The sequence below is a fragment of the Indicator indicator genome, chromosome 11, assembly GCF_027791375.1.
Source record: "Indicator indicator isolate 239-I01 chromosome 11, UM_Iind_1.1, whole genome shotgun sequence".
NCBI lineage: Eukaryota > Metazoa > Chordata > Aves > Piciformes > Indicatoridae > Indicator > Indicator indicator.
The window spans coordinates 3,893,149-3,915,386 of NC_072020.1; the positions used below are offsets into that span (position 1 = coordinate 3,893,149).

The window sequence follows — 22,238 nt, forward strand, 5'->3', positions numbered from 1 at the left end:
TGTAATTACTGTCAAAGGTGTGACTCATGAGGGACTGACACGACCCTAAATGCTTTTGGTGACCAAAGTGAGCCAGGTGACATGGGCTTCTAGGTGGCCCGTAAGAAATAATATGACATAGAGTTCTGTACTCTTCAGAGAGTCATGCTGGACTGCTCAACCATTTTCACAGGCTATTTTAAATGCAGATTTTATTCTGATTCATTTCTGGGACTGGTTTAGCAGTAAACACAAAAGTGCACAGAGCATAAGACTTGAAATTGCTCATTGTACATTTCACTTACTCCACTTCTTCAGTTTATCTCTACAGCCACTGTAGGCGGTCTAGCGAAAGTCAAACAAATTGTGGTAGTTTCAGGCTGTACCTTTAAAATTTTCCACAGATCTTGAACAGAGAGTAGTAGAATGTAAATAAATTACTATTGGGTGTAAAAAGGAAAATAATGATAAGTTCTAAACAAATCCCATTGGACAGATATCTTCCATAAAGCTTAGATAAGTAAACTTCAACCCACCACACAAAAAAAATTATAGAATCATAGAATGGTTTGGGTTGGAAAGATCATCTAGTCCAACCCCCCTGCAATAAACAGGAACATCTTCAAGCCAGATCAGGTTGCTTAAAGCCATATTCAACCTCACCTTGAGTGTTTCCAGGGATGGGGCATGCACCCCATCAAAAGGAGAGAGAATGGTTGTTCAGGCAACTTATTTGGAAAGTTCCCTGGGTAACAGCCCTTAAGAAGAAAGGGGTCCAGGATGGTTGGACCTACTTCAAACAGGAGCTCCTAAAGGCACAGGAACTGGCAGTTCCCACATGCCGTAAGACGAGCCGGCGGGGAAGACGACCGGCCTGGATGAGCAAGGAGCTCCTGAAGGATTTAAGGGAAAAAAAGAGGGTTTATCGCCTTTGGAAAGGGGGGGAGGCAACTAGTGATATGTTTAAGGATGTTGTTAGATCATGTAGAAGAAAAATTAGAGAGGCAAAAGCACAGTTAGAAATTAAACTGGCCGCTTCTGTGAAAGACAACAAAAAGCATTTTTATAAATATATTAATGCTAAAAAGAGGGGCAAGAGGAGCCTCCACTCTTTATTGGACGTGAAGGGTAACATTGTAACTAAGGATGAGGAGAAGGCTGAGATTCTAAATACCTTCTTTGCCTCCATTTTCAACAGTAAGGCAGGAGGACTTCAGGATAACTGGCCTCCTGAGCTGGTTGATGGGGTCAAGGCGCAGTGTTGTACTCCTGAAATCCATGTGGAATTAGTTCGAGACTTGTTGAGTCACTTGGATATTCACAAGTCCATGGGACCTGATGGGATTCATCCTAGGGTGCTGAAAGAGCTGGCAGATGAGCTGGCCAAGCCTCTGTCCATCACTTTCCACCAGTCCTGGCTCACTGGAGAGGTCCCAGAAGACTGGAAACTGGCCAATGTGACACCCATCCACAAGAAGGGACAGACAGAAGAACCTGGGAACTACAGGCCTGTCAGCCTGACCTCAGCGCCAGGGAAAATCATGGAGCAGATTGTCTTGGGGGCAATCACTGCATACCTGAAGGATAGCCAAGGAATCAGGCCCAGCCAACATGGATTTAGGAAGGGCAGGTCCTGCCTCACCAACCTGATCTCCTTCTATGATCAGGTGACCCGCCTGGTGGACGTGGGAAAGGCTGTGGATGTAGTCTACCTGGACTTCAGCAAGGCCTTTGACACTGTCCCCCACAGCAAACTCCTGGCCAAGCTGTCAGCCCATGGCTTGGACAGCAGCACTCTGCACTGGGTTAGGAACTGGCTGGAGAGTGGTGGTGAATGGTGCCACATCCAGCTGGCAGCCTGTCACTAGTGGTGTCCCCCAGGGATCAGTGCTGGGCCCCATCCTGTTCAATATCTTTATTGATGATCTGGATGAGGGGATTGAGTCCATCATCAGTAAATTTGCAGATGACACCAAGCTGGGAGCAGGTGTTGATCTGTTAGAAGGTAGAAGGGCTCTGCAGAGGGACCTTGCCAGGCTGGACAGATGGGCAGAGTCCAACAGGATGGCATTCAACAAGTCCAAGTGCCGGGTGCTGCACTTCAGCCACAACAACCCCATGCAGAGCTACAGGCTGGGGTCAGAGTGGCTGGAGAGCAGCCAGGTGGAAAGGGACCTGAGGGTACTGGTTGACAGCCACCTGAACATGAGCCAGCAGTGTGCCCAGGTGGCCAAGAGAGCCAATGGCATCCTGGCCTGCATCAGGCATAGTGTGGCCAGCAGGAGCAGGGAGGTCATTGTACTCCTGTACACAGCACTGGTTAGGCCACACCTTGAGTACTGTGTCCAGTTCTGGGCCCCTCAGTTTAGGAAAGATGTTGAATTGCTGGAGCATGTCCAGAGAAGGGCAACGAGGCTGGGGAGAGGCCTTGAGCACAGCCCTGTGAGGAGAGGCTGAGGGAGCTGGGGTGTTTAGCCTGGAGAAGAGAAGGCTCAGGGGAGACCTCATTGCTGTCTACAACTACCTGAAGGGAGGTTGTAGCCAGGAGGGGTTTGGTCTCTTCTCCCAGGCAACCAGCACCAGAACAAGAGGACACAGTCTCAAGCTGTGCCAGGGGAGGTTTAGGCTGGAGGTGAGGAGAAAGTTCTTCACAGAGAGAGTGGTTGGCCATTGGAATGTGCTGCCCAGGGAGGTGGTGGAGTCGCCATCCCTGGAGGTGTTCAAGAGGGGATTGGACGTGGCACTTGGTGCCATGGTTTAGATAGGCATGAGGTGTAGGGTGACAGGTTGGACTCGATGATCTTTGAGGTCTCTTCCAGCCTTCTTGAAATAAATAAATAAATAAAACAAAGGATACACATGGTGAAGCCACAGTGTTTTGGTCTATGGATCTATAGTATCCTGCACAAATGGTAAGGAGTGCCCTGAATTCCCAAGGAAGAGAAGTTTGCATCTGTGATGGCAATGATGTAGGAGACTGCACAGCAAAAGAAAAATCAAAAAGCAGAAAACCAGTAAGGGAAACTTCAACCTTCTGCCATACAAAGTTTGTAAAACAGTGAGTCCCACTGAGCTTTCACGTGCTGCATGCACAATGTCAGAACTGTGTTGCTCAAACTGCAGAAAAGAACAGTGCTGGCAAGAAGAATCACACTGGTCTGCTAAACTGCATTAAAAGCAATCAAACTGTTACTGAGCCTTATAGTTTGCCTATTATAAAGGGTCTTCACTGACCCAACAGGGAGGGCAAAAGCATTATGTATTTCTTTCAAGACTACAAAGAAAAAAAAAAGGTTCTCAAGAAGCACCATAAGGTCTGACAAGCCAATGGTCAGAACTGGGTAACTAATTCATCACGCCTCAGTTTTATCACACCCGATCTGTGCTCTGTCTGTAGAACTGCTAGGGCTCTAGAATTAAAAATAAAGACATTTTGTTCCAACATTCTTTTAAACAAAGCTGCCTCAATGAAGTTGGTTTGTAAATTAGGTGTGGACTGTGACTCCCACCCAGAAAGACAGAACCCTTTTATCCAAGCTCCAGTCTACCCTGCACCCCCACATCCACCCATCCCCTGCCTATGGCATTTTGCCCATGAAATGCCTTCTGGAAGCTGTCTGTGCTGGGAAGAGGAGAAGAAATGGTTCCTCTACAAACTTGGCACAAAATGAACTACATAAACTTCCATGAAATTTAAGGGTGTCTGTTCTCCCAGAGGTAAAACCCAGCTACGCTTTGAAATAAGCACACCACAAACTCACTTTGCCTGTCTTGGGTAAAAGGCTGATTTGCAGAGGTGATTGGAAAAGAAGTAACCACACCAGTCACTGCTCTGCAGACCAGCACTGTAGCTGCCAGTGGCAACTGCCTAAGCAGGCTGGAAACAGGAGACCTTGTTATTTTTCCCCTCCTTCATTCATATTCATACACAAATCCCTTGGGAACTGCCCAAAATGCAAAAGTGTTACAGAACAGTGCTCACTGGTTCTTACTAGAATCATGGCTCTTACTGGAATGGCTCAGGTTGGAAGGGATCTTAGAGATCATCCACTCCAACCTCCCTGCCATGGGCAGGGACACCTCTCAACTAGACTCTGTTGCTCAAGGCCTCCCTCATCCAACCTGGCCTTCAACACCCCCAGGGAGGTAACATTCACAGCCTCTCCCAGCAATCTGTACCAGTCTCACCACCCTCTTACTGAAGAGCTTCTTCCCAAGATCCAGTCCAACCTTCCTCTCCCTCAGCTTGAAACCACTCCCCCTTTTTCCTATTGCTAGACACCCTTATGAAACGTCCATCTGCAGCTTTCCTGTAGGCTCCCTTCAGCTATTGGAAGGCAGCTCTAAAGTCCTCCCAGAGCCTTTTCTTCTCCAGGCTGAACAATCCCAGGTCCCTCATCCTATATCCTCACAGCAGAGGTGTTGCAGCTCTTGGATCATCTTTGTGGTCCTCCTCTGGACTCTCACCAACAGCTCTGTGTACATAAGCATTGAAGCAGGAGCTTGTCAGTGATCCAGTGCAAGAAGATCACTGCAATATTCTCCCCTAGTTAGTATGCAGTTAAGTATTTGAATTTTCAAGGCCTTCACTGTTATCTTGTGCATTAGGAGGCCCACAACAGCCTATTTTTCACCCCCCAGCCTTCGAGCTGTGGTTTCCAGATAACTTAACTAATGTTTCATTAACACAGTCTAACCACCTGTAGCCAGCATCTGCTTGTTTTGGCAGGATCATGGGCACATTACCAAAATTACTTTGCAAGTCCACAGAACACCTCATTTCTTAGTTGATTCAAGCATGAACAAAAAACACCAAATAAGGCTGGCAGGACAGACCCTTGTAGAAGATGCTAAACTGATGTAGGAGGGGGTTTGGAGGGGTTTTGTTTGTTTGTTTGCTTTGCTTGGTTTGGTTTTGTTGCAGGGAGTGGTGGGGTTTTTTGGTGGTGGTTGTATAGAACTTCTCCAGGTTTGTTTTGTTGGGTTTTGGGGAGTTTTGTTTGTTTGGGTGCCTTCTGTGGTGGTTTTGTCTGGGAGTTGTGTTTGTATTTTGGTTGGGTTTTGTTTGTTGTTGTCTGAGGGTTGTTTTGGTTACACACTCCAGGAGTGACATATAGGGGCACAAGCCATGCACATAGTTGCCTAGATGCAGATTGGACTCAGCAGGAATGTGTTTTGTCTATCTACAGTGATAATATTTATCCTTCCATTTCCATAGCTATATAAGTGTGGAAAAGAGTAACTTTCAAGCAAAAGCAACTATGAGGGAGTGTTCCTGAATGTCATTCAGTAGCCAAACTAGCATAATGCAATACAAAGATTCAAGCTGCTGTCCCACCACTGGAACACATCCTTTTTGTGTGCTTGGGCTTGAGTTTCAACAGTCCAGTATAAAAATTCCTTTCTCATTCCTATCAGAGCCACTCCTGGGTCAGCTTGCTTCATTACTGTACCACTGCTATGCTACTCTTTCTACATGACCCTCTTGAGATGGGCAGGGAAAGAAGAAGGTCTAAAACTGAGTTTCCATTCATTGCTTTCCAGTTACCTAGACAGAAGCTGTTAGTAACTGGACACATGGGAAGTATGTTAACCTTGAAGAGCTGCAAACTTTGCATAGTTTTGACTAAAACTACAGTTGAGTGGGAACAGCTGTTTAGCATGGAACTAACAGAGCAGCTATTTGAACAAAAGAGTCTTCCTGTTGAAGAGAGGTGGCCAGCAGAACCAAGAATCTTGGCCTTAGACTTTTTAGATTGTATTTTTTTAATCACTTTCTTTCTGTGACCCATTAATAAATACTGGAGCCTTTGTAGGCAACTCAACCAGTGCTCCACTGGAAAGTTGGCAGCTCAGAGGGGACATACCAATAGCAGATGCTAGCACTGAAAATGAATTTGTCTATTTCACTTGATACACTGGGCATCATTTAAATGGGAGCTGTTTTATCAGTCACTATATTGTGGAGGCAAAAATTCAGGAAAGGAATTTGCTTTTGCAAGGGGAAAGTTTTTGCAAATTGATCTCTGATTGAAGAATATAGCCAAAGCTCAGGAGGAGGAATTTCCTGCAGCTATGGAGAAGAAAAAAAAAAAAAGAAAAAAAAAAAAAAAAAAAAAAGGCCTGGCTGCCAGTCAAAGAAAAGAAAAAAATCTAGTCTTGGTCCCCACTGTGTCAGCAGCAAAACTCCTGCCAGCTTAGATGACAGTAGGACTGCAACCATTAGGGGTTAAGCAGCAGTATATATATAGATTTCATACACAAGGAACATTGAATCTGGAATAATTATCGTCCCTGTAATAGAAGGTTCAAATTGCAGCAGTCCTGACTCAACCTCTCATCTGTCAAAAACAAATAAATACAGATTTCATTGCATCTGGCTGTTCCTTATGAAACAACAGCCCTGCTCACTCAGCTTGGGCAGAAGTGATCCCCCAGAGAACAGTACATTTTGTGAGACCTTGGGAGACTGTCCAAGGGTTGTCAGCCAAAAGTCTCCCTTCCCTACTGTTCTTATATAACCTGCTGTTAGCATCTGAGGGCTCCTGCTACTCACAGTTCCCGCATATACTCAGCCTTTACTCAGGCAAAGTCCCCTGAAAGCTACATGAAGCTTTGCCTCTTGGAGCCTTCCATGAAGAGAGGAAACACCATGTCAAGTGCATGCCCTGAGATACAATGGTCTGTCAAGAGCACAAATACACACCCACCAAATACAGCCTCCTTTGTGAAAAAGTGTCAGTGGCACAATGAAGCATATCTGGGAGTACAGACAGATTTGCATTTATTTATAAAGACCAGAAAGCAAAGGGCAGGAACTCATGACAAACAAGTTATTCAGTGATTTCAGGTCTCTAAACTCTTAAGTGAGTTAAAATAATAAAGAAAAAAATCAAAGACAGATTATTTTCACTGAGGGGTGGCTTGAAGAGACAGTGAGCATTACACTTCTGATGGACAGCTCACTTTACCACTAGAAACTCCAAGTGATTGATAAAGCAGGATCTCCACAGAAGGATGGAGAGGGTTCATGCCTGCAAGCAACTACTAGAGGCTTGGAGGACAACATTTACATAAAAGGAAGACAATAGTTCCTCTTGTAAGTACCAGCTTATCAGACTTGCCAATAAAAAGATCTGACTGCCTTAAAAAAAAAAAAAAAGAAAATCAATGCAGCCTTACAAAATTACTTCAAACTACAGCTGCAGTTCAAACAGCTTTGCTCAGCTGCTGTCCAACTCTAATTTCCAAAGATGCTTCCTTGATTAGTTATGAAGCTTTCCTACAAGTTTATGTCTTAGAATACCCTAGGTGGTAACCTAGCCTTTACACAAATAATCCAATGCTTAGTTCACACCTGTGCTTGGTTGGGATCCAAAATGTTGATGTTCTTCTGCCCAGTCTTCTTAAAAGTCTTGGCCCTGAAGACCTTTGCAGAGTCTTGAACACTGACAGGATTGGGTCTGTTCAAAATGCAGCTATGGCATCACATTTGTGCTGACTCTATGCAATAATGCCTGGCAGTAAACACCACAAGAAAGGTTCAGGTGTGTATGAACACTTTGCACTGCTGGGCAGTGCCCCTGCACACATGAGATTGATCTGAGCAGTAGGTAGTGGGAGGATGATATTGTCACCTGGTGCAACGGTGCTAATCAAGGGAGAGCTGGGCTGTGGCCCCTGCTTGCAGCATTGAATTTGTGTCTCTCAAAGAAAATACAGCTTCCAGTCTCTCAGGAAAATAGGTTTCCCTCACTTCACTTACAGTAAAGTTGGAACACAACTGTTGTTCTGACAGCATCAATCTCAAATGCTTTTTTCTACTGCATCTGACGAGTGGAATATGAATGGCAGGTGATCCCCACCAACATATACCCTAACCCAGTGACACAGGGGCCACCATCACTGAATACCAAGGAGGGAAGCGAATCCAAGTCTGTCATTTTCTAATTAAGCTAGTGCATGAACAAATTGCTAGCACTTCCAATTCAAATAAAAAGTGTTAACTTCTGTGTTAGAAAGGTTTTCAGTACCTCTCTTGCCAGCTGAGATGCTCCTCAAACAGTTTTAAAGTGCCACCACTGTTCTAAAGTAGCTTTCCCTGAGGTCAGATATGGTCCACATATTAGACTCTATTCTGAATGTCTCCTACCAGCTAGCTTCAGCTGTGGGCTGGCCATGCTGGATTGAAGCTGTGCACTGTTCAGCCTGCTGCTGCTTCTGGATCCCGTTAGAAGGTGTTTAACTTTCCATGGAGCCCAGCATGGGTTCTGGATTCCTCTCCTGTGTGTAATATCTGACACATGATCAGAAACAGATCCTGTCCCAGAGCTCTAGCCAGCCAAAAATGGAGAAAAGCAGATTGGTTGACATCCTGCCAGAGTCTACTGATGCCCATGGGATGACATTTATGTAAATTAATTCAGCCCCATTATTACCACTTGAAGCAGCACCATAGCTGCAACATTCAGCTGTTTCTAACAAAGTTGTAGTGGCTGTTCTGAACCATATGGGCTTTTCAGATACCTCATGTTGTGACAGCAGTTCATGTTTCTGCTTAGATGTTTTGGGAAAGCTGCAATTACTGCACTGTGACAGTCAGCTCTTAGAGCAAGACAACATTTCCTCCAAAATTAACCTCTTGAAATGTCTAAAGCACTACATGCAAATAAAGGAAAAACAAAAAGGGCTTCAAATAAATGTTCTGCTAAGTACAAGGAATCAAATTTTCAGCTAATAGAAACCCTTCAGAACAGATTTAAGCAATTCACAGGTATTGAGGATCTTTGCTTCAGAATAAATAGAACTGAAATTAAAATTACTCTCTTTTTTTTTTTTTTTAACCTCCCTGCTTCTTCACAATTAATTTTGTTCTGAGCTTTCCCAAGGACCGATATGGAAGTAATGTCATTAGGTAAGTTTGCAACAACCCCAAGAATCCAGGGCTTTTCCCAGCAAAGGAGCTATCTACAGATTTAAATAACCTCCTCCTATTAGAAATGGGGGTACAAAAGGCCTGATCTCTCAGCTAGGTACCTCTGAGCTGGGTAATAAAGTGATAAAGATCATCTCAGTTCAGATGAGGAAATGCAATAGAAAATTATTTGTATCAAACCAAAGAAAGAACAGATTTAAACCACTGGGGCTGAGCAGATTTATGGACCTACCTAACTCTACTTTCTGTGTGTTTCATTAATTTACTGTGGTGAAAGAGTATTACACAAATGCCCTGATCTGCTCAGAACTGAGGACTTGGGTGTGCAATCCATCAGGATGCCAAAAACACATCCAATCTTTCATTGACTTCACAGGAAGAAGGTAAAACACTACAGTCTGTCCCTCTGCCTCCACTTGCAATCCCACACCTCTGTTGAGACTTGGTTTCTGAATTTCTGTCATTATTCTATCAAGGCTACAGCCATTGAATCTGAGGTCATTGAGGCCAGGTTCTTACCTGCTCCAAACTGGCAGAACTCCTCTTACTTCAGTCATAACTTGAAAGTGAGACTGACGGGGTTTCTGGAGAACCCCTATATTTCTGTTGCTATTGCATAAACCACTCCCAAAGAATATCATTCATGAACTGAAAGCTTTTCCCCTCACTGTCCTAACATGTTAGAAAGCTGCTCCAGAGACCAACTGCTCCATTGATTTGAAAACATGAAGCTGAAAGCACTCAAAAATAGCAAATTAACACTGAAATGAAAGGGGAGCCAAACCCCTCCATGACATCACTGGCATTTTACTTCCAAAATAAAGTCTCTATGTAGCAGGCACCAGGCCACCTGATTACTCCATTTCTCTAAATGGAATAAAAAATGGATGCTGTATCTCATCTAAGTTATTTCAGACATTAAGTGCAATTGCAACACCTAAAAACATTTTCCCTGCCTCCCTCATTGCTTGGAGGATACATGACCATGTAAGGGACTGATTGTGATTTGAAGTGCTGCCACATGCTAGCAGTGTCACAGCAGCAAATCTTTCAGCCTCCAGCAAGCATCAAGACATCTGCTTAAAGTGTTCCATAGTGGATTACCTTAAACCACATTGCCTTGCATCTACCTTATGCTCTGTGTAGGCACACAGGTATTGAACTCAGACCAACAAAGAAACAGATTTTGCTTCTGAACCTTTAGACACGAGGTCATCGTTGTGTTTTGCACCTCAGGTCAACAGCTGTGTTCTGCCATTCCAAGACAGGGCTGCAACTCAGCCTCTTCTCAGATTAGGCCCAAAGAAAGGTTCTTAATAAAGTTCCCAAAAGGCCCACTTCTAAGCAAAACACACAAGCTAAACAGAGGCCCATGGGAGGAATAAACAAAAAAAGTTACCTCACAACTTATGCACCATCTCAGCCAGATATATGTGCTTGAAATAATTTATGAAGAGCAGAAGCCGGGTGTTTCAGAGAAGCAAATCTGCAAGATGAGGTCTCTTTGCTGCTGAGCATTGTTCTATGGTAGAACAGCTGCTGCCTTCTTTCCAGTGCTAATAAACCTGCGAAATTTGGTGCACAAAATAAAGATCATGATCAATATTATCTGTCAGTAGCATGACATACAAAAGCAAAAACTCTTTTTTCTTTCTTCATCTTAGAATAAGTACCAAACCCTTGCAAAAGATTATGACACAATTACCCGGAAAAAATAGTCTCCTGGGATCTGAAATTCCAATGGCAGCCACACAGCTGAATGCAAGTAAGAAACAAGCCACATGACCTTTCATCCCAAATAAGTAAGATTTTACCAAGCAGCAGCTAAAATAATATTCAAGTAGTACTTGTTGAAGAATATTACATTGTTAAATAAACCCTGGGTGTTCTCCCTAACCCAAGATGCCCCTCAGCTGTATCCCAACCATCCCCCCCAGGCTTCAGTGAGGAAGGTGCCCCTCTCAGCCTGCTCCACACCTCAACCAGAAGGAAGACAAAGTGCATCAGTGTTTAGTAATGCTCCATACACCAGTAACTCTTGAGGACCAAAACTTGGCTGCAACACATTGTATGCTCCAGTCTTAGCTTGTAATCACCTCAGGGCAGGCCTGAAGAAGCCTCCCAAAACCAAAAGAGAATCAAAAGTGCTAAGGCTATTCAAATGTTACAACCACAGATAAGATGTTGATATATAGCCTTCAAATGTCTCATGAATAGAAAGGTCTGAGGATTAATTGAAGCATGGCCATGAGCTGCAAAAGAGCAACTTTTTTGATGGGTTTAGGGGCAATGAATGGTCCTGAGATAGATATATAGACTCTTAAATGCAGCAAGTTGATGATTTCACATGAGCAGTGCAATTAATAACTGTCTACGCTTAGTTCATAATGGGATAAGCTACAGCAGTTGCTCTATCAGCCAGTGAACCCCACCAGCTGAGAACAGAAAATCAGGGAAAGCACAAAGCTTCCCTTGGGTTGAGATGAACACAGATTTAATGAAACAGCAAACCTGAAATTGATGTCACCATAAAACACACAAAGCTATACTCACCCCAGCAAATGTACAGCAGTCACAAAAAAAAAAAAAATAGTCCTTGAGACCAAAATGGTAAATAAGACCCTTGAAGAACAGAGAGAAGAAAGGAGAAGTGGAAAGGGTCCCATCCTTAGCCAACTCCCCCCTTTATACTGAGCATGACTTTATGGTCTGGGATACACCTGTAGCTAACTTGGATCAGCTGTCCTGGCTGACTTCAAACTGCTAACACCCTGCAGACCACAGCTGGTCTAGGATTCTGTCCCTCCTAGACTAGGACAATAACCTAATACAACAGCCACAGGTACAGCAGGAGATAATGAACCATTGGACCTGCAACCATTTAGAGCTCGTGTTCTAGCACTGTCATCTGCAGGTGAAATTACTACATTACTGGGATGGTTTTAGTACAGGTAGTGCAATTGTCCCAGGAATCACTAAATTATTTACTCCAGGAAAACAGAAACGTGGTTCAAAGACAGTATTCCAAATCACATGCAAGTGAATGTGGTACATACATTCAACAGATTGTCTCTGTTAATGTAAGGCAATGAGGCAAATAGGTTATGTACAGGTATGTCGGTGCTAGGGGGATATAGGCAAAGAGGGAAAAGGAAGAGGAAATTTTTGACACTTCTTGGCCAGCCTACTACTGTAACTGTATTCCTCTGGGCCTGGCCCTAGATTCACAGCATGGCTTGGGTTGGAAGGGACTTCTAAGGTTATCTAGTCCAACCCCCTGCAGTGAGCAGGGACATCCTCCCCTAGATCACACTGCTCTGAGCCACATCCAACCTCTTCTGGCATGGGACTTCTACTGCTTCTCTGGGAAACCTGGGACAGAGTTTCACTGTCATCAAGCACAAAACCAAACAACAAAAAAATTCCTTCTATCTAGTCTAAATCTCTCATCTTTGAGTTTAAAGTCATCACCCCTTGTCCTGTCACAACAGGCCCTGCTAAACAGACTTTCTTATAGTACCCCTCTAAGTACGGAAAGGCCACAGTAAGATCTCCTTGGAGCCTTCTCCGGGCTGAACAGCCCCAGATCTCCCAGCCTGTCCTCACAGCAGCACTGCTATGGGTTCTGCTCAATTCTGTGGCCTCCTCTGAAGCCACTCCACACTTCCCTGTCTTTCCCGTCCTGGGAACTCCGGAGCTGGCCACAGCTCCCCAGCCCGGGTGCGTAAATGGTGGTGGCACTGCGGTGGGTTTATTTTTTAACACAGGTGTTTCGGAGGCACACCACTGTGCACGCCGTTTTCAGTGCCCAAGAAGGAAAGCTGCCGCGGAGTGGGGCGCGAAAGGCGGGAAGCTTGACGGGGCCGGCCGGCCGCCTCAGGGCTGAGCGGGAATGCCCTTCCTGCCACGCCGGGCCGGGCCGAACCTGCGGAAGCCTGGAGGCGGCGGGCAGAGGGGACGTGGCGGCGGGCGAAGGCGGTGCCACCCGCCAGGCCACGCCGAGGGCAGGCTCCGCCCGGGAGGGGAAGTGAAACCGAAATGCGCAGCGGGGAGGGCGGGAAGAAGGCGTCGCCGTGGCCTCACCGCTCGCCGCGCCTATCGCCTCGCCTCTGCCCGCCGCGCCGATGTCCTACAGGGCGCGAAGGGGGCAGGAGGAGGACGAGGAGGAGGAGGGAGCGGCGAGAGGCAGCCGGGCGCGACCTAAAAGCCATGCGGAGTCCGCGGCCAGCGGCGGTAGGATTCTTGACCGGCATGAGAGGAAACGGAAGAGGCAGGAGGCGCAGCAGCTCCAGAAGCTTCAGCACCTGGAGTCCTTGTAAGGAGCGGAGGAGGGGAGGCTGGCCGGGGGCTCCCGCCTCTGTCAGGGCTGCCGGAGGGCGCCGAGGCCCCGCTCTGTCCTGAGCCTGCCCGCGCCCGCTTTTGAAGTCCTTTTCCGGCTGACTTGGTTGTATTTTCCCCGGCCCCAGGAAAGACAGGGGCCCGTTCCCTTGCCGCAGCGGCTGCTCTAGCTCCATCACCTTTTAAAACCACAGCCCATGTCTGACTGTAATCGCATTTGTGCTTCCGGCCCGCCGCGCCGCGCTTCTGCGGGGCCGCCTGCGAAGCTGGTCAGTGCCTGTAACAATGCCTTGGAAAAATAGGTCTTTCCCAGGCTCCTGGAAGTCTGGGATTTGCAGCATAGAAGCAACTCAACAACAACAAAAAAGGTTGAAGAGTACCTAATGACTCCATCGGTACTCCTAATAAAGGTGTATGCTGTTTCATTGAAAGGGATTTAATGGAATAAACAGATCAGAAGGCTCACAGGAACCTGAGTTTTGCCTTAGTGGGAGTAAAAATCCATCTGTTATGAGCTGCACTAAAGAAGCATTCAAAAAGTTAATGCTGAACAGACCGTTTCATAATGTCTTGGTATTTAACTCCTAAGTACAAGTACTTTCTCAGTTGCTGTGCTCTGTGTAGCACCTGCTTGCTATTTGGGTTTTTTTCTTTCTCTAAATCTTATATCCATTATCCTTTGGTCACTGAGGTTCTGTCTTCGGGTTTAATACACAAAAGATGAAGTGATTATTATCCACTAGGTTTGGCTGGCAAAGCTAGGTCAAAGCAACCATATAACAACGTTTTCAGCTCAGCATGCCTACAATTTAGCAGTGCTGGAGTAAAGAAATTTGTATCAGTGTGATCTTGAAGGAGAGGTGCTCCAGAAAAAGAGGAGGGAATTGTGCATTTGTGGTTACTGAAGGTAAATGGGTTTGGTAAATTCAAGGGACCTCAAGGATGATCCAGTCCAACGTTAAATGGACCACACCTCCCTGTAAAGCAGTGAGATGAAACTAGTTCTCTCACAAGAATTTGGAGCTGAGGGCATGCTTGGTGATACAATAAGCACTGTCTCAGTCTGTTTGCATACAGGTATCCATTCTGCTGTAGTTGTTGGTGATTATCGATTGAGTAAAATTTAAGAGAAAGTGTGAGGTGAAGGTTTAACTCTGTACCACTAATATTTTCTCTATTTGTCTGACCTAAACTGCAGAGTAACAGTGTTTCTATTGCTTTTCAGCTATGAGAAACCTCCCCCAGGGTTAATTAAGGTGGGTAAACATAACTGCAGTAAATTTTCAGCATTATGAGGGATTTTCATGCAGCTGGTCAGTTAGCCTTTTATCTTCAGCATCTACATTATCTATGTAAATTGAAGAGAGAAGTAGGTGCTTCAAAGGGGAAACTCAGAGCTCCTCAGTGAGAAGCTGATCTTTTTGAGCTGGTGAATCCAGAGTGAAATGTCCAGAGTCAGACTAATTCTTTCATCACCTCTTAAAGCACACATTTAATGCACAGTTAAATAGCATTAATAGAATTGTTTGTGGTGAAGCAGATTTTCACTTTGACATCTTTTCAGGATTCTTCTCCATTGCTTATGCTCAAATATTTGTGTTAAAATACTTCCATAATGATCATTGCTTTTGCCAAATTTACATACCTGAGCCACGATTTAGCACTTTTAACCTAAAAAAAAACCCTGTTCTGTGTTGTAAAGACTGTTTTTAATTATCAGGAAGAGGAACAAGAAGTCTCTGCTTGTCTGTTTGGTTCTTGTTTATATTCTTTATTTAAGTAAAGGACTAAAATAAATGGGAAGGAATGAAATCAGTATGGCAATAAAATTCAGACTGGAAAATTCAAGGCTGGGGGGAAAAGTAAATTATTTAATGCTATTAAAAGGCTCAGGTGTTTTGTATCCTGTATACATTACAAGAAAAATGAATTGCAGGGGAAATAGGCGATGGCCTGCCAACCTGGAGTCTTAATTGTTATAAAATTTAAAAAAAAAAGTGATTTTGTTGTCCCTATCTTTTTCCATAGGAGAATGAAGCAAAACCAGAAGACTGCATACCTGATGTCCCAGGCAATGAAAGTGCACGAGAATTCCTGGCACATGCCCCAACCAAAGGGCTGTGGATGCCTTTGGGAAAAGAAGTCAAAGTCATGCAGTGTAAGGCTGAAAGTATTCCAGGTGTCACTGGATCTTCTTACAGCCATGTGTTTACTCTAGGGGAGGGCAGAATGTCTGGTGGGAAGATGCCAAGGGCCAGGTGGATCACAGTGATATTGGCATCACAGTGATATAAAAGCAGTCAGTATCCTGAAGGCTGTAGTAGTCTTTCTGTATGTATCAACACAGGACTTGCATCCCTTGAAAATCTGTTGCATAAATATGTGGGGTGGTTTGCTCTTCTTCTTCTGGTATGGCTCAGAGGTGCAATTCACTGCTGCTTCTTTTAAAGGTTGGAGATGCAAACGTTATGGACACAGAACAGGAGACAAAGAATGCCCATTCTTTATTAAAGGCAATCAGAAGTTGGAGCAATTTAGAGTAGTGAGTACCAATACTGTAGCATTATTCCTTGTGCTTTTTAATACTGATGATTCATAATCTGTCAAGCGAAGAGAAGGCTGTTAGATGATGCCTCATTAAGGACTTTTCCTCTGTCTCTAGTATAATACAGATGCTGAAAGTCTCCTAAGGTAAAAAAAGCTACAGATGTGGTTGGATGTTTGACTGCTTTGCATTTTTAGAGAGAAAAATTACTGATTTGTACATTTCAATTGGAAATCTTGCAGAACCTGTTTCAAGCATTTTGTTCAGGTTTGGCAATTAAAATGTCAGCATAACAAAAAACGTTTAGTCAAGCTTGAGCTGCCCTAGTTAGAGCTGCTTCAAGCCTTCTGCTCTCCCTGTGAACAACCACATTGTGAAGCCTCTTGTTTGGGTCTGTAATCCAGTTGTCCACAAGTCTGATCTCTTGCTCCATGAGGCCACAGCTTCTTTCTGCATGACCTCTTTGAGTTTTCCTCTTGCCCTGCATTATGAATCTGTATTTCAGGCTCTCATTGCTTTGTGTCTTATGCCCTCATTTCTGTCCTTGAAAAGTGTCATCTGGACTCATTTTAGCAGATTCTGGACGCGTTCTGATTGTGTGCTACTGTCAGAGTATTTTTAGCCCTCTCCCATGACCAGATTGCCTCTATTCTTCATTTTCCCTCAGGCTTCTTCTCTGTTGCATCAAACTCTTGCTCTATGTCCAAGGCCTGTCATGGTGCATTCTTAACACCTTTCATTTGCTACTGACTTTTTAATTCCTACTTCTGGTCAGCATCTGATACCTCCTCTCTGTTTGCTTAATCTTCCAGCAGAAATAATCACCCCATCTTCTTTGCATGTTGTGCATGGCATGAACTCACCTTAAACATCAACTAAGTCCCTTCACAACTTTGCCTGCAGTTCCTCTTTAGTTTAAAAAAAAGTGATTTAAGAACCAGTAATGGTTGTGTGTAGCATGCAAGGGCAGCTACAACTTCCTTATCTGTTTGTCTTACGTTCCTTGTGTGTTTGCATCCAAGTTTTTAACATATGCTATGAGGGCACAGCTTGTTGTTTTCAACTTCAGTATTGCATCTATGTCTGGATATTGCTATGGTATGGGGTTCTCTTAGTTATCTGTGGTTGGAGAGGGAGAGATTTAGCATGCCCTAAGGAGGGACCCCTGTCCCCCTGGGATAACTAGGTAGGCTTTTCCTAATGTTAAAACAAAACCCCAGCTCAGCTGAACAATGTTAACTCTCAGAGTATACTTTTGAATTAAGAGAAGCTTGTTAAAGTCCTCATTCCATCTTTTGTTGAAAGCCTCTGACGTTTGATTGGTTTGCTTTGTTAGGAAATACAACAGTGATAAATCTTTTGATTTAACAAGATTGGGCTTTCCATTTTTTCCCCTTTCAAAGGCACATGAAGATCCAATGTATGATATCATCAGGGAAAACAAACGTCATGAAAAGGAAATGAGGTAAGTGTGGCTGTTGTAAGCTTCATTCTCAGTTTGGTGTTTGTTTTGATAACATGATGGGTGAAATTTTGCTAGAAGCTACCCTTACCAACTCAGAATATCTCTTTAATGGCAGTTTCTTGGTGTTGGCGTTTCTACTTTCTCAACAGTATTTCCTACCCTTTCAATACTATTACCTTATCACCCAGAATGTTAGAGGTTGGAAGGGACCTCGAAAGATCATTTGGTTTTGTCCCAAAACAGAGTTTAAAGAGGAGTCATTCATTTATGCCATAATATTCAGGGACTTGGGTTTAGTTGTTTTAGACCTAGAAAAACGGGTTTGTTTTGTTTTTCTTTTCTTTGACTTCACTAAGGGATTTTTGCTACATCCAAGTGCCTTCAGCAGATTGAAGGAGTAGATTGAGAAAGAGCTGTTGGAGTGAGTCTAGAGGAAGGCCACAAAGATGATCCAAGGGCTGGAACACCTTTGCTATGAGGATAGGCTGAGGGAGCTGGGGTTTTTCAGCCTGGAGAAGACTCTGGGGGAATGGTAGAGTTGCCTTCTGCTATCTGAAAGGAGCCTACAGGAAGGCTGCAGAGGGACTTTTCCTAAGGCTGTCTAGCAATAGGACAAGGGTGAAAGGTTTGAAACTGAGGGAGAGTAGGTTTAGACTGGATCTTAGAAGTTCTTCAGTAGGAGGATGCTGAGACTCTGGAACTAGGCTGCCCAGGAAAATTATGGATGCCTCCACCCTGGGGGTGTTGAAGGCCAGGTTGGATGAGGCCTTGAGCAGCTGAGTCTAGTTGAGAGGCATCCCTCCAATCCACTGAGATTGGAGTAGATGATCTCTGAGGTCCCTTCCAATCTGAGCTATTCCATGATTCATTACAAAAAAAAAAAGGGGGAAAAAATGAAGAAAAAGAAGGCACATCCTTGGAGAGGATACTGAAGACAACAATAAAACAAGGAAGCAGTCAAGTCCCCATTTGCCAATAATCCATGGAAGTTTGAAGAAAGATTGCCTATCTAAACTAGAGTTTACTCTCTCAGCTGCCCTATATCAGCAGGGCAATGAATTTCTTAATATCCTCATACCAACATCTTGGTGTGGATAAGCATAAAACTTGTTGTGGTCATCTGGTGAGAGCTGTTGCCTCATTTTTCACACACAAATACTGGCCAACAAGCTGATCTGCCTTTGGGATGGAAAGTCTCCTGAGAACAGAACTCCTGCTTGCCTCAAAAGAGGTTACTTTTTCCAGTGAAAACTGTAACAGGGATGAAATTCAGCAAAAAAGGAAGTGTTCCCCTTCTCCTTACATGCAGCTTCTGTGCTTCAAGCTAGGGAGGAAACAGATGAAAGCTAGAAGGAATTATTACACCTAGAAGAGTGCTAGAAAAGTTCTCATTTACATTTTTTAACCTCAGGATACAGCAGCTGAAACAGCTCCTGGAGGACTCTACCTCAGACGATGATGATAGCAGTGATGAGGAGGAGGATGATGATGATAGCAGCTCCACCTCCTCAGAATGTAGAGATAAACACAAAAAGAAGAAGAGAAAGAAGGAAAAGAAAAAAAAAGAAAAGAAGAAGAAGAAAAAGAGAAAGCACAAATCCTCTAAATCTAACGAGAAGTCAGACTCTGACTGACAGAAGTCACCTGCTGGATGCTCTTTGACCCCCTGCTTGTAAACTGCAAGGAGAGATCCAAAGAACAGAAAGAAACCACCAAGAAAGGGCTTTATTAAACTCCAGCTATCCAGATGGATACTACAGCATCCCACCCTGGCTGGCCTCTTTGCCCCCCTGCAGTGCTGCAGCCAGGAAGAGTGCTGCATGAACCAGATCTTGACACTGTGAGACCTGTACTAAGGCTCTTCCCTCATGATCATTTCAGGCCTTGCTGCATTGCCAGGTGTGACTCTCAGCAGAAACCCTGACCACCAAGGGATTGCCAGCCAGGCTGCAGCATTGGCAGACTGTCTATTGAAGTGTCTTTTCTCCTTGAAGTTATTTCATTCTATACAAAGCCTCGTTGTAAGGGAACAGCAATTTGCACCATGCAGAGCACTGGGAGTTTGCTTACTGCTTCTAAAGAGCAGGTTGTGTTTTCTCTGCATGCTGCCTACATGCTGAAGCTCAGTCTCCTTGCCTTAGTGCTGGCAGCTAGGGAAATAAAAGAGCACTGCTGAAGAAGGAAAAAGTTAATCAAGGTCTTTACCTTCAGACAAAATTTCAGTGTCAGCAAGACTTGGGGTTTATTTTGTGTAGCAAAATCTCACACCACCACCATTCATCTGCACTGTTCTGCAACACCTAAAGCATGTTCCAGTCCATAGGAATGGGAGCCAAGTGGCAGATGTTCAACTTCACTGTAAAGAAGTAGTGGGTTTAATTTAAAAAAAAAAGGAGGTTTTCATGGTAGAAGTGAAAAACATTGATTTCTACATACACTTCAGTATCAGTTGTTTTGATACAGTTGAGAGGTTTTTCCTTTTAAAAAGGAAATAAATTCCAACTTAGTTTTTGTTTTCTAGAATTATTTGATGCGGTATTATTTTGTGAATCATCCCTCAAGTACATGAACATGTAAGACTTTCAGAATGGTATTTCAATATGCATGCAAGCCACGGAGGAGGAGTAAAGAATTTGTAAGCAAGGAGTAGTTACATACTTAATTGGCCTTTTGGAGTGACCACACTTAGCTCTGCAAAGCATCTTTTTGAAACCTTGAGGTACAGTGGTACAAATCTGTGATCTGAGGACCCAGATGGTGTGTATTTGGACTCTGCAAAAATAGATTTGCTTTGAAAAGACTTAAAGACTTACACAGAACTTAGCTTCTGTGCTTATTCTGAGGAAAACAAACAACAACAAAAAAAGAAAAGCTCTAACATTAGAAGTGAAATCAAAGAATGATTAAAATGACTGCAGTTTTTTTTTTTCTCCTGAGAGCTTTGGAAAACAGTGTGAAGTGTACATTAAAATGTGTTTTCTTCCTCCTACATGGTGTAAGAGTCATTTAGTAAAAATAAACCCTCATTCCTTGCCCCTCACAGTATGTTCTGGGGAAAAAACAAGATAGTCAAGGCCTAGTTGCAAAGAGTCTTTATCCTATTCCCACAGCTTTCATGGGAAGTTATTTTATCCTCCAGTGTTCTCTAGTGAATCTGTAGATGAGATTTACAGGTGACTCTTGCTACTTCCCTGTAGGAGCAGCAGCACACTGAAAGCTGCTGACTCTTTCAACAGAAAGATTTATCAGCTGAAGCAGCATGAGGAGAGTTCTATATATTGCAGTATTTGGTGCTGAGAAAGTCCATGCAGGTACAGCATTGGTGATTGCTGGACAGATGCTGGAAGCCACAGCTAGTATTTGCCTGATGCATTGCAAGACAATTCTTACTGAAGTTTTTCCAGAGCAAAACTGACCTAAAGATCTCTTCAGTTACTTCAGCTTTTGCCAGATGCTTCTGAAGTTTAGTTTAATAAAAACAGCTTCAGGTGTTTTTCTCCTTAGACTTGTCAACCCCTTCCCTATTAAGGGGTCCTTCCTAGGTTACCTCCCAGGGTTTATCCTGAGCAATACCATAAGACCATATCTAAAGTGCTTGATGTTAGAATTTTGAGATATCAAATCACTGCTCTGTGCCAGAGTGAAGCTTTATTTATACCAGTGACTTTTTCCAGGTGTTCGTGCAACAGAGCAGGGCAAACACCAGTGGCATTATTCTTGGTTCAAAGTTAAAGCTCACAGTTTCAATAGAGGAGGATTTCTTCTAGTGCTGACTGACAGCCAGTGCTAGAGGGCTGAGAAGCAGGAATGATTCATTCATTTCATCATTTAGCAAGTTTAAGGATGACACCAAGCTGAGTGGTGTGGCTGCTAAGGCTGAAATGGATGCCATCTGGAGGAACCTGGACAGGCTGGAGAGGTGGCTGAAGAGAATCTTCATGAAGCTCAATAAGGCAGAGTGCAAGGTCCTGCACCTAGGTATGAATCCAGGCTGCGGGGTGATGAGATTAAGAACAGCCCTGCAGAAAGGACTTGGGGGTGCTAGGGGATGAGAAGCTGGACATCAGCCAAAAGTGTGCATTTTCAGTCCAGAAGGCCAATGGCATCCTGGGTTGCATCAAAAGCAGCAAGGCCAGAGATGGAGAGAGGGGATTCTGCCACTCTGCTCAGACCTCAGCTGGAGTGCTACATCCAGCTCTGGACCTGGTAAAGTGGGTCAAGAGGAGTGCCACAAAAATTATCAGGGGGCTGGAACATCTCTCCTAAGAGGACAGGCTGAGGGAACTGGGGTTGTTCAGCCTGAAGAGAAGGCTCCAGAGAGACTTAACAGCCTTCCAGTATCTGAAGGGGGCCTACAAGAAAGCTGGAGGGACTGTTTGCAAAGACCTGTAAGGAGAGGACAAGGGGCAATGGTTTGACATTAGAAGAGATTTAGACTGGATGGTAGGAACACCTTTCAGCTCAACTTGGCTGCTCAAGGCCTCTTGGATGCTAAATAAATGTGAAATACAGCTTCACAGGTCATCAGATACTATATGCTATTATCTTAATGCTCTAAACCATTCTTAAAGCCTTTTTCAGAGAAAAAAAAAATACTGACAGTTGTCTTATTTCTTGGGGTTTACAGTCTTGTTGACTGAGGTGACTGGTGACAGGGAGTTAGTCAGGGGAATCTGAAAACTCTTAAGAATTAAGAGTCAATTTCTTTTCCCTTGGTACACCTACAGTTAGCCTGCAATGGGTGGGGATTTTGCCATGAACTCCTCTATTCCATTGTTCTGCTTCAATGGAAATATCTGTAACTGATCTTTCCCAACATAAGGCAGACATCAGGACATTGGAAAAGGGAAATCTTTATGCTATGCAGGTTCTATCAAAATTTAAATTACAGAACTAAAACCTGGCAAGGCTCTACCTCAGTGATTATACCACAGCCATTTTGAAACAGATGTTTTAGCAACAAATAATGCTTTAGA

General features: G+C 44.0%; 1 protein-coding gene across 1 annotated transcript; it reads left to right on the top strand.

Annotated features, from left to right (window-relative positions):
- Window positions 1–13,038: 13,038 nt before the first annotated feature.
- On the top strand, window positions 13,039–19,124 carry RP9 (RP9 pre-mRNA splicing factor). The gene is made up of 6 exons (XM_054385035.1): window positions 13,039–13,229; window positions 14,478–14,508; window positions 15,281–15,410; window positions 15,703–15,794; window positions 17,201–17,262; window positions 18,674–19,124. Exons 1-6 carry the CDS (start codon window positions 13,039–13,041, stop codon window positions 18,894–18,896), a joined length of 729 nt encoding a protein of 242 aa, XP_054241010.1. The 3' UTR covers window positions 18,897–19,124.
- Window positions 19,125–22,238: the final 3,114 nt, after the last annotated feature.